Source organism: Serinus canaria, chromosome 25 (genome assembly GCF_022539315.1).
Source record: "Serinus canaria isolate serCan28SL12 chromosome 25, serCan2020, whole genome shotgun sequence".
NCBI classification, from domain to species: Eukaryota; Metazoa; Chordata; class Aves; order Passeriformes; family Fringillidae; genus Serinus; species Serinus canaria.
In genome coordinates this window covers 13,181,868-13,205,823 of record NC_066338.1, presented here as the reverse complement: position 1 = coordinate 13,205,823, position 23,956 = coordinate 13,181,868, and the positions used below count along the sequence as shown (strand labels likewise).

At 50.5% G+C, this 23,956-nt stretch overlaps 5 protein-coding genes across 5 annotated transcripts; 3 read left to right on the top strand and 2 right to left on the bottom strand.

Moving 5' to 3' along the window:
* The first annotated feature begins 2,768 nt into the window (after positions 1 to 2,768).
* LOC127060736 (scale keratin-like) lies at positions 2,769 to 3,272 on the top strand. The gene has a single exon (XM_050984828.1). It carries the CDS (start codon positions 2,769 to 2,771, stop codon positions 3,270 to 3,272), a length of 504 nt encoding a protein of 167 aa, XP_050840785.1.
* Positions 3,273 to 5,509: 2,237 nt separating this feature from the next.
* Positions 5,510 to 7,168, bottom strand: LOC127060641 (keratin, type I cytoskeletal 9-like). The gene is made up of 2 exons (XM_050984575.1): positions 7,108 to 7,168; positions 5,510 to 6,427 (listed from the first exon to the last, which is right to left on the bottom strand). The coding sequence occupies exon 2, from the start codon at positions 6,407 to 6,409 to the stop codon at positions 5,723 to 5,725; it is 687 nt and encodes a 228-aa protein (XP_050840532.1). The 5' UTR covers positions 6,410 to 6,427; positions 7,108 to 7,168; the 3' UTR covers positions 5,510 to 5,722.
* Positions 7,169 to 9,863: 2,695 nt separating this feature from the next.
* On the top strand, positions 9,864 to 10,772 carry LOC103824002 (keratin, type I cytoskeletal 9-like). The gene has a single exon (XM_009099203.3). The coding sequence runs from the start codon at positions 9,872 to 9,874 to the stop codon at positions 10,556 to 10,558; it is 687 nt and encodes a 228-aa protein (XP_009097451.2). The 5' UTR covers positions 9,864 to 9,871; the 3' UTR covers positions 10,559 to 10,772.
* Positions 10,773 to 13,024: 2,252 nt separating this feature from the next.
* On the top strand, positions 13,025 to 16,206 carry LOC103824001 (keratin-associated protein 9-4-like). The gene is made up of 4 exons (XM_050984827.1): positions 13,025 to 13,242; positions 13,357 to 13,442; positions 15,458 to 16,003; positions 16,129 to 16,206. Exons 3-4 carry the CDS (start codon positions 15,476 to 15,478, stop codon positions 16,204 to 16,206), a joined length of 606 nt encoding a protein of 201 aa, XP_050840784.1. The 5' UTR covers positions 13,025 to 13,242; positions 13,357 to 13,442; positions 15,458 to 15,475.
* Positions 16,207 to 21,670: 5,464 nt separating this feature from the next.
* Positions 21,671 to 21,991, bottom strand: LOC127060735 (feather keratin 4-like). Its single transcript, XM_050984826.1, has one exon. The coding sequence runs from the start codon at positions 21,989 to 21,991 to the stop codon at positions 21,671 to 21,673; it is 321 nt and encodes a 106-aa protein (XP_050840783.1).
* Between the last annotated feature and the right edge of the window lie 1,965 nt (positions 21,992 to 23,956).

Here is a 23,956-nt window from a genome sequence, read left to right as displayed (position 1 = left end):
GCTGGCACTCGGAGCTGACGTTGGACATCATGTCTTGGGATTTGGGATCAAGCTGGGAAGCTGGGAGAGGGAATGTGAGGTCAAGGAAGCAGCACGGTCAGGCCATGGGTTCTCAGTATGAACCAGCTGTTCTTTGTCCTTCTCCAGCTGCTCCCAGATCAGCTTTCCCTCACAGATTCCCATTTTTCCTGCTATTTCCTTCCTTCCTGACCTGTTTGAGGCTTCTCAGTTCTTCCTTTCCTACCACCGCATCTCTTTTTCTTCTGAATCTCTCAAAAGAAATAAAAAAATCTTCCCCTTTTCTCTGCAGCTGAACTGTTGATCCTTAAACAATTCCTTGCCCAGAATAATTCCCTTTTCAAGTAGATCTACAGGAAGATTTGCCTTCAGAAAGTCCCCAAGGAAAATAATGGCATTAATTCCCTTTTCAAGTAGATCTACAGGAAGATCTGCCTTCAGAAAGTCCCCAAGGAAAATCTTCCTTGCTCTGTTCTTCCCTTTCCCCCAACTTTTCTAAATCCCACTCTTCTCTCCCTCAACCTTTCTAAAACTTCTGTAATTTTGCAAGATAAAAAGGAGAAAATTCAAAGTATAGAGGAGTGCAATGAAGTCAGGCTTACCTTGTTGTCTTGGAGGGAGTAAGTGAGTGGAGCTGCGAGAATGGAAGATGTCTCAGGTCTCTCCCCTTTTATTCCATTTTCAGACAATGGGGAAGATGTGATGTCACCCATCATTTGCTAAATTCTTATCACTTACAAAGAAAAAGATCCTCTTAAGCCTCGCCATTGTTTTCATTCCAGCTGATCATTTCCAGCCCTGCTTTGAGTGACACAAACCCAACACCCAAAAGTCTCCTTTTGTCTCAGACTTCATGGAGGAAAATCCTTTCGGCATCATTCTGGTTCCAAAAGAAACAGGAGCTGATCTCTGTGTTTTTTTCCTTCAGTGACTCGCAGGAAGGTGGCTCCCCTCATGTCACTCACACAATTGGGGTGTAATCCTCAGATTTGGGTGAAATCCCTCCCAAATGGAATCATCCGACTTTGGATGGGGGTCAGGGCTCTTTGCAACCCTTCGTGCACCCACAGATGGAGGGGATGAGACAGCAAAACACATTTCAAGGCATTGAAGTGACATGCAAGGTCCTCTAAGCCCTGAAACCTCTGAGTAATTCTAATCAAAACTCATTTTGGGGATGCTGACCTCAGCGTTGTCACCAGGATGTCACCAGTGCCATTGCAAGGGCGCAGCCCAAAGTCACCAAGCCTTTGTGCTCCAAGGTGGATCCCAAACTTGGAATCTTGGTTGGAAAAGCCCTCCAAGGCCATCAAGTCCAACATTTGAGCCATCACCACCTGGTCACCCGGACCAATGTCCAGTTGTTCCTCGGACACCTCCAGGGATGGGGACTCCAAACCCCCCTGGTCAGCCCCTTCCAAAGCCCCTTTCCATGAGGAAATTCCTTCTCAATCTCTTCCCAAATGAGTTTGACCTTCAAAATTATCTCATCATCAACCCAAGCCGTTGCTTAGTGCAGACTTGCAGGGCTGATCTTGTCCAGGCCTCACTTAAATCATTAATGAAAAATAACAGGCAGGGGTCAGGTTCCATTGTAAATCCAGTCATCCCTGGGAGGTTGCACAGGAGCCGGGGCTGTAAAATTCCCACACAATGAAAAAGCCAAATTTACGATATGAGAGTCAGATTGTATATGTCGAGGGTTGATTTGCTAATTGGGAACTATGAAAATAATTACAATCCTTAGAGGAGTCACAGAGAGGAAAAAAAATCAGAATTTGGTAAGGCTGGGAGATTTTATGGGGTGTTTCATACCCCAGGAGCTGCCTCCAAAGAGGTATAAAAGCAGGAACCTCTCAGGAGTTTCCTCAAACCTTCTCCTGACTTCTCCTGCTACTCCAGGTGAGTTGGATTTAAGCTGATCTTTGCTCTCTCTCATTCTCTATAGCGACAGTTTTAAAAAAGGACTCGTTCCTTGATTTTTGGGGGTTTTAGCCGGGAGATGTGGCAGTGAAATCCTGGAGTCTCGCTGCAGTCATTGGAAGAAATCAATCTGGGATTCAAAGATAGAATTTTAGGAGTTATTTGAATTTTTCTCGAGGCTTTTCAAAGCTTGAGGCGCAAATTTAAGGCTTAAATTTACTGAAAATCCAAATCCAAGGTGTCTTCTACAGGGGAGGGAGAAATGGTGTCCCAGGACAGGAGGATTTGAGGGAGGAGGTGAAGCCACACCTCGATCCCCTGACCACTTCTGGGTCTCCCCAACTCAAGAAGGTCACTGGGGGGCAGAAGCAGCTGGAGAAGGGTCTGGAAAATCCTGAGAGAGCTGGGAGGGGCTCAGCCTGGAGAAAAGGGGGATCGAGGGGAATTTTGGGCTTCTCCAGGACAGATTTGGGATCTGATCCCAGGGAATGGAACAGGACAAGAGGGAACGGCCTTGAGCTGTGCCAGGGGAGTGTCAGGATGGGAAATTTGGGAAAATTCCTCCTGGAAAAGGGAAAAGGGCTTGGAAGGGGCTCAGGGAGGTTTGGAGTGGCCGCCCCTGGAGGTGTCCAAGGAATTCCTGGACACTGGTCTGGGTGGCCAGGTAGGAGTTGGGCACAGCTTGGGCTTGATGCTCTTGGAGCTCTTGTCCAACCTCGGGGATCCTGGAATTCTGCAAGCAGGAAGGACAAGGACCTCCTTTGCTGTCCCTGACATTTCCTGACTCCATCTTCTCCTTCCCAGCTCCTCCTCCAGCCCTGAGAACCATGAACTGCATCAGCTCCCGGTGCCTGCCCGGCTGCGAGGTGGCCTGTCCCGAGCCCTGTGCCTACAGCAGAGGCCTCGGCCCCTGCGTGGCCTCGTGTGGGGACTCCACGGCCCTGGTCTATGCCCCACCCGTGTGGATCACCTTCCCCGGCCCCATCCTGAGCTCCTGCCCCCAGGAAAGCATCGTGGCATCATCCATGCCCCAGCCCTCCGGTGGTTCCTCCTACGGCTCAGGGATGGGAGGCTACTCTGGTGGCCTGTCCAGAATTGGGGGTTCCTACGGATCTGGGGGTTCCTATGGATCTGGGGGTTCCTATGGATCTGGGGGCTCCTACGGATCTGGGGGTTCCTACGGATCTGGGGGCTCCTATGGATCTGGGAGCTCTTCTGGGGGCGTGTCAGGGAGGCTGGGCTCCTCTGGATGTGGGGGCTCCTCCTCGGGGGGCTGCTTCCTCAGGAAGTTCTACACCAGCAGCAGCCGTGGATCCCGCCTGGGAAACTGAGGCAGCTGAAGATCTGCAGGGAGACAGAACCCCACGATCCAGACCCACGGCTGGGACCGGCTTTTGGAGATGGCAAAAAACATCAACGGGAGCCACCCTGGCTCAGGAGCTCTGGGAACTGGGCCCACACCTCTTCCCTGCACATCCCCTTTGTCTTTAATTAACAACAGCCTCTGTTAATCACCCTTCAGCGCCAGCTCCTTCTTTCCATTGTGCCAAGAGAAGAAAAACAGAGCAGCTTGAAAGGCCTGGCACGGAGTTTGTCAGTGCAGCCCTGACAGGAGAACAATGGGTGGAAGGTGGATTCTTCTCGGGCCGTGGCTGAAGGAAGGAGTGTCTGTTTGGTGTCATTTGTAGTGTATCCTATTAAAACCCTCCTGCATCATCACGTTTTGTTGGGATTTCCTTTCTCTGTGGGGCCGTTTGGGTCCCATCCTCTACCTCCCTAGGCTTCCTCCAGCTGGTTCCGCCAGCAGCAATTACAGGGTTTTATGGTAATTGGGAGGGAATTGTTTAATTAATTTGGCTTGTGAAATGGAGGGTTGGATGAGCAGCCAAAATTTAAGCACAAAAGGGGTTCAGTTGTTCTCTGGGGGACACGGGGGTCTCTGGAGGTGACGACTTTGATGAACAGGTGAGGGGTGGGATGTGGTCAGTTGAACACCTGGAAAGACAAAAGGTTTTTATTTCACACCCTGGTTTAGCTCAGCTGTTCCCTCCTGAGGATTCTGTTCATTCCTGGAACCATAAAATCCAGGAGGCTGGAAAAAAATCTCCAAGGTCACCGAGTCCCATCTTTGGTCGATGTCACCTCCCACCAGACCAGCGCCATGTCCAGTCCTTCCTCGGACACCTCCAGGGGTGGCCACTTCAAACCTCCCTGGCCACCCTTTCCAGGAGGAATTTTCCCAAATTTCCCACCTTGAGCCTCCCCCATCACGGCTCGAGGCCGTTCCCTCTTGTTGTGTTCCCTGGGAGCAGAGCCCAGCCCCATCCATTCTGCCGCCATATTTAGAACCAGTTTTTGGGAATTATCAGGATCCCTGTGAGTTCTGAGGGCTCAGGAAAGCTGAACACATTTTCAGGAGTATCAAAGAACGTGAACCAAGGCGAAAACGTGAGGATGGGAACGGGAACCAGAGGAAATCCACCAAGGAAGCTCTCCTTGACTTCTGAGCTTCAAGAGGTGGAGAAATTTCTCCCGACTGTGGCATCATCAAAGGCTGCTTTTATATGACAGCAAAATGTCACCAGGCTGTGCAAGAGAGAATTTCCCAAGGGAGGAGTGACACAAGAGCTTGGATCCCGCCTGGTGCTGTTGTTTTCTGTCGGGATGGGAACACAGAGAGAACCCTGGTGAACCCCAGGTCTAAAAATGTGCCAAAGGTGACCTTAAACCCAGATTTACTCCCTTGGAAAACATAGGAGAGAGAGCAGGAACCCCAAAAAAAGGTTTAAAATATGTTTTTAATACTTTTTATTGCACTATAGAATCCTTAATATTTATTAAATCAAGAAGGAACTGAAATATGGGAAATATCAAGGAAAAGAAGTTGTCCATGAGGGATTCCTGCTTGGAAAATCAAACTTTTCACTCTCTGTTTAAGCTGAAAATGGGTTTAAAAAATTGAATTGGTAGCGCTGGGAGTAAATAGAAAATTAGGTGGCACACGACTCAAGTTGCTGAAATTCCCCGTGTGCCTGAAGAGGTGTAGGAATTTTAATCTGCGATTAATTTAATGATGGCACCCAATAAATTAATCAGCTCTCAGCAAAACCTTAATGGGGCTGAAGGAACAGGCTCTAATTGGAAAACAATTAGATAATTGGTTTGCAATCGTGGTGAAGCTCTGGAGAGAGGAGGCAAAATCCCACAGAATTCCAGTTCAGCAAATCCCAGAATGTGTCACAGGGTGAAACCAGAGCTCCAAATTCCTTTTAAAGTGGCCTGAAAGTCACTCCAGGATTTAAGAGAGGAGGATTTCAGCTGGCTCTGGGCAAAGTGGTTTCCAACCAAAGGATTTGTAGGAGAAAATGTGGAAAAGAAAATGTGAGGAAAAAACAGAGATATAAAAGAGTCTGAATGGGAAGTATTGGTGGTGGAAAATTGGTTGTTCCCCCTCAAACCCAGTACTCAGTGGGATAACTGGGCATGGTTCCCATCCTGGAGCCTCCAACACTCCCAAATTCCTGAATTAGGTGAAAAAGATGCAAAGCAAACACAAAACCAACAATGGGAATTTGAATGCAAGAGAACTTTAATGGCAGGGAAGGGTTGGTGGCAGAGTCACACACAGGGAGCACAAAGGACAATTCCCAAGGCTTTGGGAAGCGATGCAGATCCACAAAGGCTGGAGAAGGCAATTCCTGGGATGTCCCTGCCTTGCAGCTTCCCCAGGGGATCAGCCCAGCCCGTGGCTGCTGCCGGGGGAGCCGGGGCTGCCTCAGAACTAAAAGGAGCCGCAGTTTCCTCCTCCAAACCTCCTGGAGCTGGAGCTGCCTCCTCCGTAGGATCCCCCTCCATAGGAGCCGCCCCCAAAGGAGCTGCCCCCGCCGCAGGAACCCCCAAAGCCCCCGCCTGAGGAGCCAAAGGATCTTCTGCTCCCAAAGGATCTGCCCCCTCCATAGGAGCCCCCGGAGCCAAAGGATCTGCCCCCTCCGTAGGATCCACCCATGCAACCCCCTCCGTAAGATCCCCCAATTCCACCCATGGAACCACCTCCATAGGAGCCCCCCATGGAACCACCTCCGTAGGATCCACCCATGGAACCGCCTCCATAGGATCCACCCATGGAACCGCCTCCGTAGGATCCACCCATGGAACCACCTCCAAGGGATCCCCCAATTCCCCCCATGGAGCCGCTGCCCCCTCCGTAGGATCCCCCAATGGCGCCCCCAGACCCAGAAGATCCCATGGCCCCTGATGGGAAGGAGGAGCCCACGATGCTCTCCTGGGGGCAGGAGCTGAGGATGGGCCCTGGGAAGGTGATGACCACGGGTGGAGGGTAGACCACGGCCCGCGAGTCCCCACAGGAGGTGACACAGGGCTGGCTACAGGTGTCTGCGTAGGGCTGGGGACAGGACACCTCACACGGGGACGAGCAGCCACTGCTCAGCATCATGGCTCCTGACGACATTCTTGGATGGATGGCAACCTGTGGCAGCACAGAAATCAAAACTGTAACACCCAAATTCCAGAGGGAGGAGAAATCCTGCTCTGGTGCCTTCCATGGGCAGGAAAAAAGAGGGGAAGGAAAGGCTGGGAAGAGTCAGGTTTGTCCCTTGTTGGTGTTTTTCTGCACTGAGCTCTGCTGATTCCCAAAGGGTTTCGTGCTGCTCTGGAAGTGCACGGAATCCTGGAGAGCAAAGCCAAACTCAGGGGTCCTTTGGAAGCAGCTCATCTCCAGGGGTTTGTTGGACCAGAAGATAAAGTTGTGGTGGTCACCCAAAACCTTGAATTGATCCCAGTGCCTGGGAAATTCCAGTCCTATCATTGATCCTGGGCCTACAAATGCAGGCCTGGGTGGGACTTTGGATTTTAAAGCCTAGAAAAGGCAAATGGGGTTGCTGGGCACCACAGGTTCTGCAGGAGACCAGGCCCTCCATGTCCTGGAGACACCTTTTTGGGATGGGGAGGAACCCGAAGCAGGAGATAAATCCTAACTACAATGCCCAAAATGCCAGAGGAAAAAGAAATCCCGCTCTGGTGCCTTCCACGAGCAGGAAAAGAGAGGAAAAGTTCAGAAAGATTCCTGAAAACATCTTTTGGGAAGGAGAGAAAAGACAGAAAATATTTTGCCGTATTCACGCAGAGGACAAAGAAGATCCAACTCACCGGGTCTGGAGAAGTGGAGAGGAGGAGCAGCCGTGGATGGCACTGCAGAATTCCAAGAGCTCTTTTATACTTTTCCTGACCCTCAGTGGGATGGGAGCCGCGCTTTGTGCAAGAGCTTCCCACGCGTTACCAAACTGGATTATTGCTGGCTGGATTATTTCATTAATTGTCCTAATTGTTCTCCTAAGTGACGTGATAAATTCATTATTAATCCCAAGTCACGTTCCTAGCGCTGCACCCCTCGGGTTTGATCCCATTTGCTCCACATTCCGACCCCCAGGAAGTCACCTCGGAGCTGGTGCTGTCCCTGCAATTGCAACTGGAATGAGTTTAGATCCACTTGAGGGATTTATTGATTAATAAATCGGTTTAGTGCACAATATTTCGCTTTCCACCCCAAAATCTGGATTTTGGGGGTTGATGGAAGTGCTGCCTCTTCCCAGAGGGAGAACCAGCAGCAGAACCCAGGATTTTCCATGTAAATCGATATTTCCCAACCCAACTGGAGGAACCCAGAAAGTTTCACCTTAATTGAGGAGTCGAGGAGGAATTGCTGACTGGCAGAGCTGTCAAAGCCGGGGATGTCACCGGGGCCTGACAGGGCTTGTTGAGGTTCTGTTGCAAGATCTTAACCCCGATATCGGCTCCTCGTGTTCTGTTTTCCAATCGGGTCTGGAAACACCAGAAATGTGGGGATAGGAGTTATGTAAACACCTACAATAAACTTCATCGTGATAGAAATGTGAAATGTGGGATGATCACGGAATTTCGGAGTTGTTGAGGTTGGAAAAGAGCTCTGAGGTCATGGAGTCCAGCCTGGGACTGATCCCCACCTGGTCACCCAGACCAATGGCCAGGTGTTCCTTGGACACCTCCAGGGAGCCCTTTCCGAGGCCTGGCCACCCTTTCCATGAAAAAAACAGGATGAAATTCCAGCTCCAAACTGGAGTTGCTTCCTTCCCGCAGCTCCAACTGAGAATCAAATCTCAAATCTCAAATCTCGGATCTTGAATCTCAAACATCGTGTCTCAAATCTCTAATCTCAACTCACAAATATCAGCTCTTGAATCTCAAATCTCGAACACAGAATCTCAAATCTTTCTCAAATCTCCAACCTCGAATCTCAAATCTCTTCAGCTGACTTTGATTTAGAACCAAAATCCCCCCAGTCTGGGGTTTGATGACACCAATGTTTGTTGCTTTTCTTGGACAACCACCCCAAAATATCCCTCACGTCTAAAACCCTGGATGTTTCTGGTGGTTGATAAAGGGAATTTTCCTTGGAGATGTCTCCCTCTATTTATGCATTTCTCCCTTTCGCCAGACGAGGTTTAAACCCAGGAATTCTGTTGGAATTTTCAGGGAATTCAGGAATTCCCTGAAAAAATAATCATGGCCAGTCTTGAGGTGCTTTTATTGTGTTTTAGATGGAATCAGCGTTATGCACTCAAAAAATACTGAGGTTTGTTCATCCAATGATGGCTCCTGGACACGTGTCCTCTTGGAATATTGCAGCTGTCCCAAAAGGGGACAAAAGGAGAATTAGGATAATTAAGGTGACCAAAGGAGAATTATAATAATTAAATGCTCTCACACAGGGCTTCCTTGGACGATAATGAGCATCCAAGGAATTAATTTAAGTCCTTTTTAATGAGTTCCTTGGGTGAAATAGGTATAAAAAATGACCCTTCCCAACCGTGGATTTATAAGCACAAAATTTGTGGGTTTTCCCAATTCTGGATTTCCAGAGAATTTTCTGCGGAACAGAAAATATTTCTCCCGACAAAGCCAAACTGATTTTTGCCCTTGCTGAGGAAATTCCCGATCCTTCACCCTTCCAAGCCAATTCCCAAGCCAAACCAGGTCAGGAAATGGCAGCTGTAACAAAATAATCTAAAAATTATTTAAGGATTAAAGCAAGACAAAGGGTGTGTGCATGTATTGGCTGATGAGGAGTTGATTTACGAATCATTAACACCTATCAAAGCAATTATTACAATTATAAGGCGCTTATACAGCAAAAAATTGTCACTGGTGATGGCCCAAAGTTGAGTTGCATGGCCTGGGAGCCGTGGGGAAGGGTATAAAAACCGGGATTTTCCTGCAGCTTCTCCAGCACCTTCTCCTCAGTCCGGTTTTCGCAGCGAGCCCGGTGAGTTCTCTGCCTCTGATTCCATTTCCATTAACTGGGATGTGGCTGTGGGTGCTGAATCGGGAAATGATTCCATGCCAGAGCTCTGAAATGATCAGGAAAATGGACTTGGGGCTCTTTCCCAAGCCAAATTATTCAGTTTTAGCAATTCTGTCTCTGTTTTTGGGGCTGGAACTGTTGGGAGATGCAGATCTCCAAATTTGAGGTTGCGATGTTCCAAACCACAAAGGGAAAGTGTCAATTAAACCCTGATTATTTGTTTGATGGGGAGGTTACAACTTAACTACTCCGAGCTTGGCTTTAATTCAGGATGGAGGGAAATGAGAGGAGATCTCGTATTTATAGGGCAATAATTCCTTCCATCAGGAAATCACAGACTTTATTATCCTGGTGGTTGTGTAAAGGCCCAAATCTCCTTGAACATTTTAATTTTATGCCAGTGCTGCAGCTCTCCCTCAATCACAAAAAATGCTGTCAGGAATCTTTCCAAACTCTCCTTCCCCCCTTTTTTCCTGCCCATGGAAGGCACCAGAGCAGGATTTCTCCTCCCTCTGGAATTTGGGTGTTACAGTTTTGATTTCTGTGCTGCCACAGGTCGCCATCCATCCAAGAATGTCGTCAGGAGCCATGATGCTGAGCAGTGGCTGCTCGTCCCCATGTGAGGTGTCCTGTCCCCAGCCCTACGCAGACGTCTGTAGCCAGCCCTGTGTCACCTCCTGCGGGGACTCGCGGGCCGTGGTCTACCCTCCACCCGTGGTCATCACCTTCCCAGGGCCCATCCTCAGCTCCTGCCCCCAGGAGAGCATCGTGGGCTCCTCCTTCCCATCAGGGGCCATGGGATCTTCTGGGTCTGGGGGCGCCATTGGGGGATCCTACGGAGGGGGCAGCGGCTCCATGGGGGGAATTGGGGGATCCTTTGGAGGCGGTTCCATGGGTGGATCCTATGGAGGCGGTTCCATGGGTGGATCCTATGGAGGCGGTTCCATGGGTGGATCCTATGGAGGTGGTTCCATGGGGGGATCCTATGGAGGCGGTTCCATGGGAGGAATTGGGGGATCTTACGGAGGGGGTTGCATGGGTGGATCCTACGGAGGGGGCAGATCCTTTGGCTCCGGGGGCTCCTATGGAGGGGGCAGATCCTTTGGGAGCAGAAGATCCTTTGGCTCCTCAGGCGGGGGCTTTGGGGGTTCCTGCGGCGGGGGCAGCTCCTTTGGGGGCGGCTCCTTTGGAGGGGGATCCTACGGAGGAGGCAGCTCCAGCTCCAGGAGGTTTGGAGGAGGAAACTGCGGCTCCTTTTAGTTCTGAGGCAGCCCCGGCTCCCCCGGCAGCAGCCACGGGCTGGGCTGATCTCCTGGGGAAGCTGCAAGCCAGGGACATCCCAGGAATTGCCTTCTCCAGCCTTTGTGGATCTGCATCGCTTCCCAAAGCCTTGGGAATTGTCCTTTGTGCTCCCTGTGTGTGACTCTGCCCCCAACCCTTCCCTGCCATTAAAGTTCTCTTGCATTCAAATTCCCATTGTTGTTTTTTTTTTCCTTGTAACTCCTTTTTCCAACTCATCTTTTTCGCCTAATTCAGAAATTTGGGAGAGTTGGAGCCCACCCATCTCCCTCCCGACCTCTCCAGACCCTTCCCCATCCCAAACTTCCCAAATAGTTCCTATTTATTTAAATTTCCTACTCTCAACACCTTTTGTCACTTCAGCAGTTTGAAGCCTGAAATCCTTTTCCAACTGGGATTCCACAGCCACTTCCTCCTCCCCGATTTTATCCAGGTAAAGGAACAAAAACCTGCAGGAGGAGAAATTCACTCCTGCGTGTGCCAGTCGGGCTGGTCCAAAAGCTCCCTCTGGAGCTGCTCTGGGGAAAGGAATCCATGCCAGGAAGGGCAGAGCAGGTCTTCCCTTCCAAGGGTTTTTGTGGAATTCCTGAGGTTGGAACCTGGCTAAGGATGAGGACCTGGAGCCAGGAATGTCCCCAAAGAGCCAAAACCAGGATAAAAGCTGCAGGAGGCTGCTGCTGTTAAGGAGAGAGGAGGAGGAGGAGGAGGAGGAAGAATCCTCCTGGCAGGGCTGGCACTGCTGAAAGGAGCTGGAAAGGAATTCCAGTGTCTCCAAACTTTTCCGAAGCTGCCAGAGGTTGCTGGGTTGGGCTGCTCCAGGGAAAGCAGCCCCTGACAGGGACTGATCCTGATCCTGATCCTGATCCTGATCCTGATCCTGATCCTGATCCTGATCCATTAATTCCCCATCCCTGGAAGTGTCCCAGGCCAGGCAGGATGGGAATTGGAGTGACCTGGGATGGTGGGAGGTGCCCCTGCCCATGACAGGGCATGGATGAGGGGATTTTTAAGGTCCCTTCCCACCCAAACCATCCCATTTCTGTGATTCCTTTAAAATCCTCTCTCAGGGGCCCATCCCACCTTCCCAGCTCTGGAATTTTGTGTCACACTCAGCTGAGGAGCCCTGGATCATGCTGGCACCACCATCCCAACCCCAAACCAGGGGTTTTTAAGCACCCCCAACATTTCCTGGGCTCATTTCCCTCCTTCCTGTTTTGGGTTGTTTTGTTTTTTTGGGTTTATTTTTGTCCCGACCTCCGTGCTCTCCGTTCCCTCCTGGAAGCAGAGCGATCCCAGAGGCTCCCCTGGGCAAAAGCACTCCTGGGGAATGCTGTGAGGAAATGCTTGGGGATGGTTTTGCAAACACCCACTCATGTTTTACCCATGCAAAGCGCCGTGGCGCTCTGAAGTTAATGACAGGCTGCGGGTATTAAAGCAGGACTGAATCATAGCGTCCCTTCCAAACAAATGTGTCAGGGCCACCCACGTGATTCCCCTGACTCAGCCTGGGGAATTCGGATCCCTCCGCTTCTTTGGGATTAAAAGCCTGCCCCTGTGTTTGTGATCCTAATGATACCATTTCAATCCACTTGGCCAAACACTCACCTTCCCAAATCAGGCCATATTTGGGGATTTAAATGGGACCAGGCTTCTCTCACCTCGGGGGCTGAGCTTCCAGCATGCCATGAATTTCTGCTTTGTCCCAGCACCAACTGGGGCTGTAACTCTTTGTCCTCTGGATTCAAAGTTGTCCTGAGTGACCTTAAATAAATCCTGGGGTTTTTTTCCTGATTTTCCCTGTGTTAAACAGGGAATGATTTTCTTTGGTGGCTTTGCCCTGAGTTTCCCACACTCCTCTGCACTCCAACATTTTTCTGGTGACCAAAACCACCAGGAAAGGAACTGGGGACGGAGCGATTTATCCCATACCAGCATCCCTCTGACCATCCCACTTTTCCCAAAAGGGACTTTCCCACTTCCGATTTCTTCCTGGGCATAAATTTTGTGGCAGAGGAAGAGATTTGTGCTTAACCAGGCCTCCACCACCAACTCCCAGTACTGTTTTATATCCCAGAATACCAGGATTGTTGGGCTTGGAAGTGACTCTGGAGATGTCCCAGAACAGGTGACACAGGGACACATCCACATGGGTTTGGGATGACCCCAGACCGGGACAATCCGAATTCTGCCCTCTCTGGGCAGCAGCTCCACGGAAGGAAGTTCTCCCTCACGCTGAGGAGGAACTCCTGGAGGTTTGGAACGTGGGATGAGTCTGATCCTGGACTCGGACACCAAATGAGGAGCCAGAGCCCCACGGGCTCAGCCGGGAGTGGCTCTGGGAGCCAACCTGTCCACTCCAGTCTGGTCGTTCCCATAAACACGTCCCAACAAGTTTGGAAGCAGCCGAGAACACTCACGGCTAATGCTGGGTTAGGCTCTGCTGCATTCTTGGAGGCCAGGAAAACAAATCCTGGCATTAAGGAGCTGCAAGGACGAGCCTTGCAAAGCTCAGGAGCTCCTGCAAAGCTGAGCTCAGCCTGGGTTTTCACCTTGGCAGAGCTGCAGGAATAAATTTGAGCCTCGAAACTCTGAAATGAGAGGAATCCAGGACCAAACAACGGCGGTCACGTGCTGGTGAGAAAAGGGTAATCAACACAAACAGTGAGCAAAGCAAAGCAATTACTGTAATTACCCCTCAAATTTGGTTTGGGGAGTAATGGGACCTAATGCCCAAATATGACGTTATTTTCTTGCATCAGCCTGGTGGTCCAGCCGGGGATATAAAAACCATTCCTGACTCAGGGAGCTTCCAGCAGGTCCTGTTGGCTTCTCCTCGGTGAACTGAGTAAGTTGGATTCTGATATAACTTCTTCCTAAAATAATAAAATGAGTCTAATTTTAAAAAGCGTTTACGTTTAACTCAGCGCTGAATTTTGGATTCGTGTTGTGCCGTTCTGGAAAGCAATTCCATCTATTTTCATGGAATAATCAAAATATTTTTGATTATTCATCCAGAAGCGCTGCGGGATCAAAGTTTAAAAATGTATTTGCAATCTAGATAATGTTAAAACCATTTAATTCCATTTCTTTATGGAAATTTAATGGATACAACCTTTGGGTAACCTTAAAATACCTCAGCCAGCAGCTTTCACCTGGCGGGGCGGTTCTGCCCTTGTGGCTTCCAATTTTTATCTGATTTTGGGCAGAGGTGGTGTGGAAATTTAAACACAAGTTTTAGAAATATTGGATGGGCAGAGCCGCAGTCGCCTGCGGATGAAGACACAACATCCCTGTGGATGTGGCACTACAAAATTCCTGGTTTTCCTACGCAGGAGATGCGGGAATGACCCCAAAAATGTCAACTTGTGAAGCTGCTTTAGGTGGTTTTGCTCTGTTTATGCAAAGCTTTGGTTTCATGCAAAGCGAGAATATTTGAATCTGCTTGGGATGTGTGGTGCTCCGTGTTTAGGTCTGGTTTTAAGTTATTCCTTTCCTCTGGTTTGGTGTCTGATCAGGGTCAAGTCAAGGACAGGGAATTCAGAGTTGTAGCAGATTTAAAGGGTGGGAAGCTCAGGAGAGCACCTGGATTAGGGTTTAAATTTGGGTGAATTATGCACATTCGGGCATTGTGTTTAGAGCGAGAAAAGAAAACAAAAATGGCTTGAGTCAAACTCAACCCCACCCAGGCTTCTCCAATATGCAGCTTGAAAAAGAAATAATCACCTGGGCTGAGCCCAAAATATTCAATTTAATCTGCAACAACAGATTAAGCGGCTCCTTCACTCAGGGCTTTGAGGTAGGAATTTGGGTATGGTTGAAATGACGACTTGAAATGGACTTTTGTGCTGTTTTCCACATCTCCACCCTTAAATTTATGCCAAAACCAGAAAGAAGAATTCAGCCCTGGTTTGGGAACAGTTTTGATCCCTCTGAAATTTAAATTTGGGACAGCCTCTCTCAGGTTTTTGTTGTGCTTCAGTTTTACCTCATGATCTTGCAAAAGGTTTTTATTGAATTTTCCGAGTGAGTTTTGTGCTCAGATATCTGTGGCAAAGGCACCTGTTATGAACTGACTGGACTAAATCCATAATTATTGGAATCCCTATGGATGAATTCCATCATAGGGATGATATTCCGTGGATTTTTATCTTCTCAGCCCAGACTTTGTCCAAATTGTGTCCAGTAAAACCTCTCATGTTCTCCATTCCTACAGTGGTTCACGTGTTACCCTCATTTTACTGAGCTCCACCTCTGGAGCCCAAATTGCGCAGGAGAAAACAGATATTAATTAAACAACAGCCCCAAAGTGGTCATTTAGTGTCCCCAAAGTGGTGTTTTGCTGTCCCTGAAAAGGTGTTTTGATGTGCTCCACGAGGTGGCTTGGTGTTCCCAAAAGAGGTGGTTTGGTGTCCCCAAAGAGGTGTTGTGGTGTCCCCAAAAGAGGTGGTTTGGGGTCCCCAAAGAGGTGGTTTGGGGTCCCCAAAGAGGTGTTGTGGTGTCCCCAAAAGGGGTGGTTTGGGGTCCCCAAAAGAGGTGGTTTGGGGTCCCCAAAGAGGTGGTTTGGGGTCCCCAAAAGAGGTGGTTTGGGGTCCCCAAAGAGGTGTTTTGGTGTCCCCAAAAGAGGTGGTTTGGTGTCCCCAGGAAGGTGTTAAGGTATCCCCAGGGAGGTGTTTGTGATCCCAGGGCTCTGGAAGGTCACCAAGAAAGGTGACCAAGAAGGTCACCAAGAAGGTCATCAAGAAAGGTCACCAAGCCAAGCAGAGCAGGGCAGTTATCTACCCACCCACCACCTCGTGCCTTTCCAGGGGTTGATCCCATCCCTCCGGCTCCTTGGGATTGACATTTGTCCTCTCCTTTCAGGTCCAGCCCAGCCGCAAGATGTCCTGCGAGAAAACCGTGTGCGCCGAGCCCTGCCCCGACCCGCGGGCCGCCGCCTGCAACGAGCCCTGCGTGGTGGCCTGTCCCGACTCGCGGGTCATCATCTTCCCGCCACCCGTGGTCGTCACCTTCCCGGGGCCCATCCTCACCACGTACCCGCAGGAGACCGTGGTGGGCTCCACCGAGTCGGCCGAGCTGGCCGGGGTGCTGGAGGCTGGCGTGCCCATCGGGACAGGCCAGAAGGGCCTGGAGTGCCTGGAGACCTGCTGCGGGCCGCAGTTCGTGGCCAAGTGTGACCCCCCGTGTGTCACCCAGTGCGCCCCGCCCTGTGTGGCTCCGTGCGCTGTCCCGTGTGCCACCAAATGTGCCCCGCCCTGTCCCCCGCCCTGTCCCCCGCCCTGTCCTCCGCCCTGTGCCCCGCCTGTCCCCCCCTTGTCCCCCACCCTGTCCCCCGCCTTGTGCCCCACCCTGTCCTCCACCCTGTCCCCCGCCTTGTCCCCCACCCTGTGCCACCAAGTGCGCCACCAAGTGCGCCCCGCCGTGCCCCGCGCCGTGCCTGCGCCACCAAGTGCGTGACCAAGTGCGTCCCCACCTGCACCACGCCCTGTGCCACGCCCTGTGCCACGCCCTGTGCCACACCCTGTGCCACCAAGTGCGTGCCCGAGCGCTCCTACACCTTCTCCACCCGCTGGAAGCACCCGTGCCAGAGGGGCCTCTGCAAGAAGATCTGAGCGGTTTTTGAGGGAAAGAACCACGGAAAGGAACGAGGGAAGAAGCGAAGGAACATGGAATGTGACCCGAAGGCTGCCGGAGAGGGAAGCGCCGCTGGAAACCAGGACCCTGCGTTTTAAGTCTACGATAGAGCTTTAGATTAGTTCAGGCTTTTCTTTCTTCTTGGGGCTTTGCCTCTTCTGTCTGTGCTTTGGACTTTCTCTGCCCAGTTTGACACCGAGCGTGGATCGGAGCCGAGGGATTTGGGGAATGGTAGGGATTGGAAGGTCTCAGCAAGTGTGAGGGGAGGGTGTGTCAGGCTGGAAGGGGTCAGGCTAAAGCGGGTGATCGCAATTTTGGGTGATTTTGGGTGATTTAAGGTGATTTTGGGTGATTTTGGGCTTTTCTCGGAGTCGGCTCCTCTTTGTCTGCATTATTCTCTCTTCAAATGTTCGACTCCACTTTGCATTCCCATTAAAATGCTGCTGCATCAAACCCGTTCGGAATTCCCTTTTTCCTCTGCTCCTTGGGCTCTCTTGGGGACACTCAGCCTTGGATAGAGGGACAGGCGACCTCCAGGCTCTTCCCGGACTGCTCCAACCTCGACTAAAGGTAAAATTTAGGGTTAAATTTCTGGGATAAGAGATTTTATCCCTAAAATAAACCCTGGCTCTGCATTTTCTGGGATAAAAGATTTTATTCCTAAAAAACCCTGGCTCTGCACTTTCTGGGATAAAAGATTTTATTCCTAAAAACATCTGGCCCTGCATTTTCCAGGAAAAAACTTTCAGATTGAAGCAAAACGGGAATTTTTAGTGTCTTGTTCATACCCAGCTCTGTTTGGGGATTTTCTTCCCTCTAAACTAAGGGAACTGAGCCAAACCCAAGCTTTTTTTCCACATTTCTGCATCCAAACTTTCCTGAACTGCTTTTCCAAGGATTCTTCTCCACCTCTCGGCGGTGACAGGGAGGGACCTGGAGCTCCAAATTCCAGGAGCTGGTGCCAGCAGCCGATCCCTCCGGGCAGTTCGGGATGCCGGGCGTGTCCTGCTCATCCCATTCCGAGCCATTCCAGGCACTGTTTTTATCCTAAAGACCATGCTCAGATCATTCTTCCCTAATGGCCACCTTGGAGGTGGAATTCCGGGTCATTCCCCGCAATTACCCCCGCCCCAAAATATCCCAGGGCTTCCGCACAACAAAGGGAGCCAGAATGATTCCCAAAACACTCCCAGGCTGGATTACACCTGGACCTGGAATGTTAATTTAATGTTAATCAGCTCTTATTTGGGTTACGAGCCCTAAGATTGGAATAATCCATTTGGGAGAGAAAAAAAATTAAAGAAATTAAAAATAGGCAATTGTGTTCCCCTGGTGAAAACTTCCCGGGGGTTTGGTTTCAAGGATGAGGGGCTGAATTGTGAGGAAAGTGGGAATTCTGGTGGGAATTTGGGATATTAAAGGTGTCCCTGTGAATTCTGTGTTGTTGCGAGCGCTGGTTGTGCCTCTCGTGCCCATTAAAAACAATTTTCTGCACCTCCCTGCCCTGAGGTTGTTCCACCTCTCTCTTCCTCCTGGGATTCCTCATTTCTCTCCCAGATGCTCCGTTTGATTTCCAGGAATCACCCATGGCAGTTTCCTCCCAGCCACAAGTTCTGGGTAATTCTGGAAAATGGGAATTTGGGCCCTTCAGTGGCAGAAACAAATAAAATTTCCAGGGGATAATGAAATTTTAATTACATTCATCGCTCTGACAAGTCCCGGCCATGCCTGAGATCTCCTCCCAGAGGTTCCCCGCATTGCCAGGGGTGTTTTCATGAATCCTCTGGGTTTCTCTTCATCATCCCCGCCAGGAAAAAAAAAAAAAAAAATAAAAATAAAAACCATCAGCAGAGCCTCCCGTGATTCCCCGTCTGGCGTGGGAGGTGCGAGCCTGGAAAGAGCAAGGGGAAAGGTGATTATTGCTAATTAATGCTTAATAAAGAGATTTTCTGCGGGCTCAGCAGCTCCCGGGGAAGTCTGGGGAGGGCGCGGGGTCCTGAGTCAGGAGTGACCATGGGAGAGGCAAAGATCTCTGTCAAAAACATCTCCAAGTTCCTGAATCATTGTTTGCCCTTCTTCATCCTCACCCCAAAACCTTCCTCCTCCTCATCCTCCTCCTCCTCTGGGGCTGGGAATGATCCCAGGATTTCTGCGTGGCTCCTTCCCTGGAAATCGCTTTTCCCCTGTGATCACACCGGCCGGAGCTGCTGCCAAACCAATTTAATTTGAATTGAAATTTGAATTTCGGCGCTCTCTGATGTCGGGACGATGCCAAACCCTTGTTTTTCACACCCAGCCCCTCCTTTGGCCCGACACCCCGAGGGAATTGGGCAATTTTTGGGGCCGATTTCCTCACGGGGATTATTAAAAAGTCTGAGGTGAAATCCCAGCCCCGGCTGTTGATTCAAGGGGAAGGAGATCCAGGGAGGAGCCGAGGCCTTGCTCCTTTCATCTCCCGCGCCGGCTCTGAGCCAGGAATTCTTTGTTTGGAGAAACAAAACCAGGGGATGGAGAGGCTGCTCCGGGTGGGGATGTTCAATTGGGGGATTTTGGTGCAATTTGGGGGAAAAAATCGAATATGAAAGTGCACAGCAAAGTAAATCTTCAGCTGGGGAGTTGTGCCAAGGGTGGGGATCTCCAGGATTGAAAGGAGCCAGGTGGAGTTTTGGGAGAAACAATGGCCACGATCACCTTGAGTGAGAGACAAAAGCAAGAAAAGACAAAAGGCATTTGAGGGACAATGGGGACAAAGAGGACAGGGGTGGTTCACTTCCCCCGGGGCGAAGTGAGGAGCTGTATAAAAGCTCCTGCAGAGAGATTTTTAAGTCATTTTCTGCCATTCTCATCCCTTCTCCGGCTGTGCGGCCGCGTAAGTCAGGTCTGGGGGGATAGGGCAGGGCTGGAGCTCGGAAATGGTAAAAATTGTGAATTTTTACCTCAAAAAATTTCACAAGGAGTGGTGGGAGATTGTTCAAGATTTGGGAACAGAGAAGTCGGAAATAAACGGGGTAAAACACGTTAATTCTGAGATTAATTTAATAAATGAATGGAATAAAATATAAGAAGAATCAGTATTATAAATATGAAAGTTGGAAATATTAATAATGGAAATATGAATATTGGAGAGATGAATATTTGAATGAATGGATGGGTGAATGAATGAATGAATGATGAATGAATGAATGGATAAATGAATGAATGAATATTGGAAACTATGAACATTGGAAATATAAATATTGAAAAGATGAATTTTTAATAAATGAATATTTGAAATTTGAAGATAAGAAATATGAGTATTAGAACTATGAACACTGAAAAATACTAAAATCGGAAATGTGAATATTGGAATATACGAACATTGGAAATATTGAAATAAAAAAATAAATAAATAGGGGTAATAATAAATAATTGCAAACAACAAACAATAAATAAAATTAATGAATTGATAAAAATAAAATAAAAATAAAAATAAAAATAAAAATTCAGGTTTCCCCTTTGCTCTGTCCCCTCAGGTTGTCCCCTCTCTGTCACCCCCAGCCCCACGATGTCCTCCCAGCCGCTCTGCGCCGTGTCCTGCCCCCAGCCCAAGGCCATCGCCTGGAGCCAGCCCTGTGTCACCTCCTGCGGGGACTCCCGGGCTGTCATCCACCCCCCGCCCATGGTCATCACCTTCCCGGGGCCCATCCTCAGCTCCTGCCCCCAGGAGAGCATCGTGGGCTCCGCATTCCCGGCGGGAATGGGAAATTCCTTCGGGCCCGGAGGTGTCCAGAGCTCCTGTGAGCCCGGAGCCTCTTCTGGGGGCTGGAATTTCTCTCCTCCTCCTGCTTTTCCCAAAATTCCTACCCCTGCTATGCCCGAAATCCCTTCCCCTCCCACCCCCCAAATCCCCCTCCCACCCCCGCCCTCCCAAGCCCAGCAAAGGATCCCTGCCTGACCAAAACCAGGAGAAAAATTAAGAAATCTGCAAATTGTGAGAGAGGGGAGGGCTCTGAGAGGGGCCAGGGCTGCTCCTTCATCCCAGGATCGATCCAGGAATGATCCCAGGAATGATCCAGGAGCGATCCCAGGACTGACCCCAGGAATGACCCCAGAAAGAATCCCAAGAACGATCCCAGGATCGATCCCAGAAATGACCCCGGGAACAGTCCCGGGAATGATCCCAGGAATGAATGACCCCAGGATTGATCCCAGGAATGATCCCTGGAACAATCCCAGGATTGATCCCAGCATCGATCCCTGGAGCAATCCCAGGATTGATCCCAGGAATGATCCCTGGAACAATCCCAGGATTGATCCCAGGAATGATCCCAGCATCGATCCCAGGAGCAATCCCAGCCCTACAATTCCCTCTGGGTCGGATCCCGGATCGCAATTCCCATCGTTTCTGCCTTGCTGTGAATTTGCCCGAATTCCTCCATAACTCCCTCTGAATTCCCCCTGAATTCCCCAGGAATTCCAGGCACTGCTGCTGTCACAATAAAATCCTTTCTGCGTCACCATTTGGAGCTTTCTGTCCCGGTGGGATGAGCTCTTGGAGCAGTTCTGGAGTGGATACGTAAATTTTTCATGGAATTTTTTTTCCCAAGGACTGCTCAGCTCTGTCCCAGCTGGTTCCCGGGGAAGGCGAAATGGGAATTTTCTGACAGGTGAATCCAGAAAAACATTCCCTGGAAGAGCCAAACCGTCCTCCCAAGATCCCTGGGATAATGGGATGGTTTGGTCCCGTGGGTTTGCAGAGGTTTTATAAAAAAGAGAAGAAATCCAAGAGGTTTGAATGCAAACACAGAAGTTTATTGGGATAAAAGCGGGCAAACAATTCCGGGGTTGAGGAGGGAAGAGGCAAATTCGGAGAAAAGTGACACTAAAAACAAGAAGGGTGAGAGGAGGAGCAGCTCCTGGGGGTGCTGAGGAGATCCCAGGGGTGCTGAGGGGTTTGCATGGATGCTGAGCATTTCCCATGGATTCTGAGCAGTTCCCACAGGATCTGAACAATTCCCATGGATCCTGAACATTTTCCTTTGATTCTGAACATTTCCCACGGATCCTGAACATTTCCCATAGATCCTGAACAGTTCTCATGGATCCTGAACAGTTCCCATGGATCCTGAACATTTCCCATGGATCCTGAACAGTTCCCAAGGATCCTGAACATTTCCCAAGGATCCTGAACAGTTCCCAAGGATTCTGAACAGTTCCCATGGATCCTGAACATTTCCCATAGATCCTGAACAGTTCCCATGGATCCTGAACAGTTCCCAAGGATCCTGAACAGTTCCCAAGGATCCTGAACAGTTCCCATGGATCCTGAACAGTTCCCATGGATCCTGAACATTTCCCATGGAGTCTGACCCTCTCCCAGCCCCACGGAGCCGTGTCCCCCCACTCAGCCCCTGCCCCAGCTCCTGCTGCAGCTCCCCCAGCTTTCCCCGTCCCTTTCCCGGTTCAGCAGGGCCCGCAGCCCCCGGAGCGCTGGCTCCAGGCGCTCCTGGAGGAGGAGAGGAAACCTCCATAGACCAGGGAGCCCTGCAGGCCCGCGGGGCGCTCCATTCCCGCCGGGAGCGCGGATCCCACGATGCTCTCCTGGGGGCAGGAGCTGAGGATGGGCCCCGGGAAGGTGATGACCACGGGTGGAGGGTGGATGACAGCCCGGGAGTCCCCACAGGAGGTGACACAGGGCTGGTTCCAGGTGTCGGCGCAGGGCTGGGGGCAGGACACGGCGCAGGGCGCGGAGCAGCGGGAGCTGAGCTGGCTGGAGAAGGACATCCTGGCAGGAGAGAGCTGGAACTGCTGCAGGAAGGGAGGAGACAGGGTTGGAAACCAGCACAGCAGAGCCCCTGCTCCTATTGCTCTCTCTTTCCCTTCTCCCTGTCCCTCTCCTCCTCCCTCCTTTTCTCCTTCCCTCCCTCCAAAAACTCTCCAAAATCTCAGAAGATTTTTCTCTTTCTCTCTTCTCCCTGTCCCTCTCTCCTCCTCCCTCCACCCCGCCCTCCCAAGCACCTGCTCTGGAAAAACTCAGATTTTTCTCTCTTTTTCCCCTTCTCCCCATCCCTCTCTCTCTCTCCCCCCCTGCCTCCTTCCCTCCCTTCCAGACATCTCCTCTCCAAAAGCTCAGATTTTTCCTCTTTTTCCCTTATCCCTGTCCTTCTCTCCTTCCTCCCTCCCAAGCACCTGCTCTGGAAAAACTCCGATTTTCCTCCCTATTTCCCTTCTCCCTGTCCCTCTCCTCCTTTCCTCCCCCCTTCCCAAGTAACCCCCTCTCCAAAACCTCCAGATTTTCCTCTCTTTTCCCCTTTCCCTTCTCCCTTTCCCTCCTTTGCTCCTCAGGGCTCTCCCAGTCTCCCCAAGGAGCGATTCCCACCCCGGCCACCCCCAAAGCGTCCCCCAGACTCACTCAGATCCCAAGAGGAGAAGCCCGAGGAGCTGAAATCTCAGGAATCCGGAGCTGGGATGGGAGGAATTGGGAGCCGGGAGCTTTTTATCCCATCCCGGATCGCCCGCGGGGGTTGAGCCATCCCTGGAGTTTCCCAACCCTCGGGAGGCGATCCCTGCCCGGGCTTGGGTTGTTTTATCCACCTCAAAGCAATTACCAGTTTCTCCCAACACCCTCCAGTTTCTTCCTGGAGTTTTTTTGGAAGAGGTTTCGCTTCCTGCAGCGTTTTGCTGATTTTGCCGAGTTGGTAAAAAAGTTGGGGAATTAATTTTTTTTTTGTGGAATTGCTCCACAGGCAGGAGCATCTTCCATAAACCAGCCTGGGCTTGGACAATTCCAGGGGTGGGAAATCCATGGAATTCCTTGGGCCAGGCCCTCACAGGGAACAATTCCTCCCCCAAATCCAACCCAAATTTCCCCTCTGTCCCCCTGACCCCATTCCCTGTGTCCTGTCCCTGCAGTTCCTGAGGAAAAATCTCTGCAGCTTCCCTGGAGCCCCTGGAGAGGCTCTGGGGTCTCAACATTCCCAACATTCCCAGCCTGGATCCATCGGGAAGGGGCTCCCCAGAGCAACTTCGTGGCTTGGGGACACCAGAAACGGGCACAGAATTCCTGGTGGGAGCTCAGCACAGCAGAGCAGAGGGGGGAGAATCAAACACCAGGACCCAAAAGGGAAGAATTTTAGGGTTTATTTGGGTTGATCCCACTGGGTTTCTCCTTTTGCCCTTTTAGGAGGATGGGGAGGTTCAGACAGGGATTTCCAGCAACTCCCGGGAGCTGTGGCCTCACAATTTCTCCTTCCCTGTTTTTTCCTAATCCTGGCTTTGGTTTGGGTGAATCCTCTTAACTGTAAATTCCAAATGTTGGGAAAACTCAGAGAAACCCCAGGAAAGGCTCCCTCAGGCTTCCTACCCTAACAGTTACCAATGGAAAAAAGTGGAATAAAATGAATATTTTGGGACAGAATTCTCAGGGCTACTCCAAACCCCACTGCTCAGTTTATAGCTCCATAAAGGTGAGGGATTTTTGGGGGGGGGGAAAGCTCATTTCTTGAGGAAATTTGGGAATAATGTTGGGTATGGAAAATGGAGACGCAGCAGGAAATGTAATCCGTGAGTGACTGGAGAAGGAGGAATCTGAGGAACAAATCTGCTGAAGTTGCAGCCAGACCTCTGCCTCATCTGGAGCTGCACCTGGACATTCCCAGGTTTTCCAGGGTGATGCAGGATCCCCTCCCTGACCTGGCTCACCCCAATCCATGAATCCCCCTCCCACAGCAGTGCTGAGCCCACAGATTC

What these genes read in the sequence shown, in the direction of transcription:
- LOC127060735 (XM_050984826.1), bottom strand. Translation starts at nt 21,991, where the DNA reads ATGTCCTTCTCCAGCCAGCTCAGCTCCCGCTGCTCCGCGCCCTGCGCC.
- LOC127060736 (XM_050984828.1), top strand. Translation starts at nt 2,769, where the DNA reads ATGAACTGCATCAGCTCCCGGTGCCTGCCCGGCTGCGAGGTGGCCTGT.
- LOC103824001 (XM_050984827.1), top strand. Translation starts at nt 15,476, where the DNA reads ATGTCCTGCGAGAAAACCGTGTGCGCCGAGCCCTGCCCCGACCCGCGG. An exon ending in GCCACCAAGTGCGCCACCAA is followed by an intron (nt 16,004 to 16,128) that starts GTGCGCCCCGCC and finishes TGTGCCACCAAG; the next exon opens with TGCGTGCCCGAGCGCTCCTA.
- LOC103824002 (XM_009099203.3), top strand. Translation starts at nt 9,872, where the DNA reads ATGTCGTCAGGAGCCATGATGCTGAGCAGTGGCTGCTCGTCCCCATGT.
- LOC127060641 (XM_050984575.1), bottom strand. Translation starts at nt 6,409, where the DNA reads ATGTCGTCAGGAGCCATGATGCTGAGCAGTGGCTGCTCGTCCCCGTGT.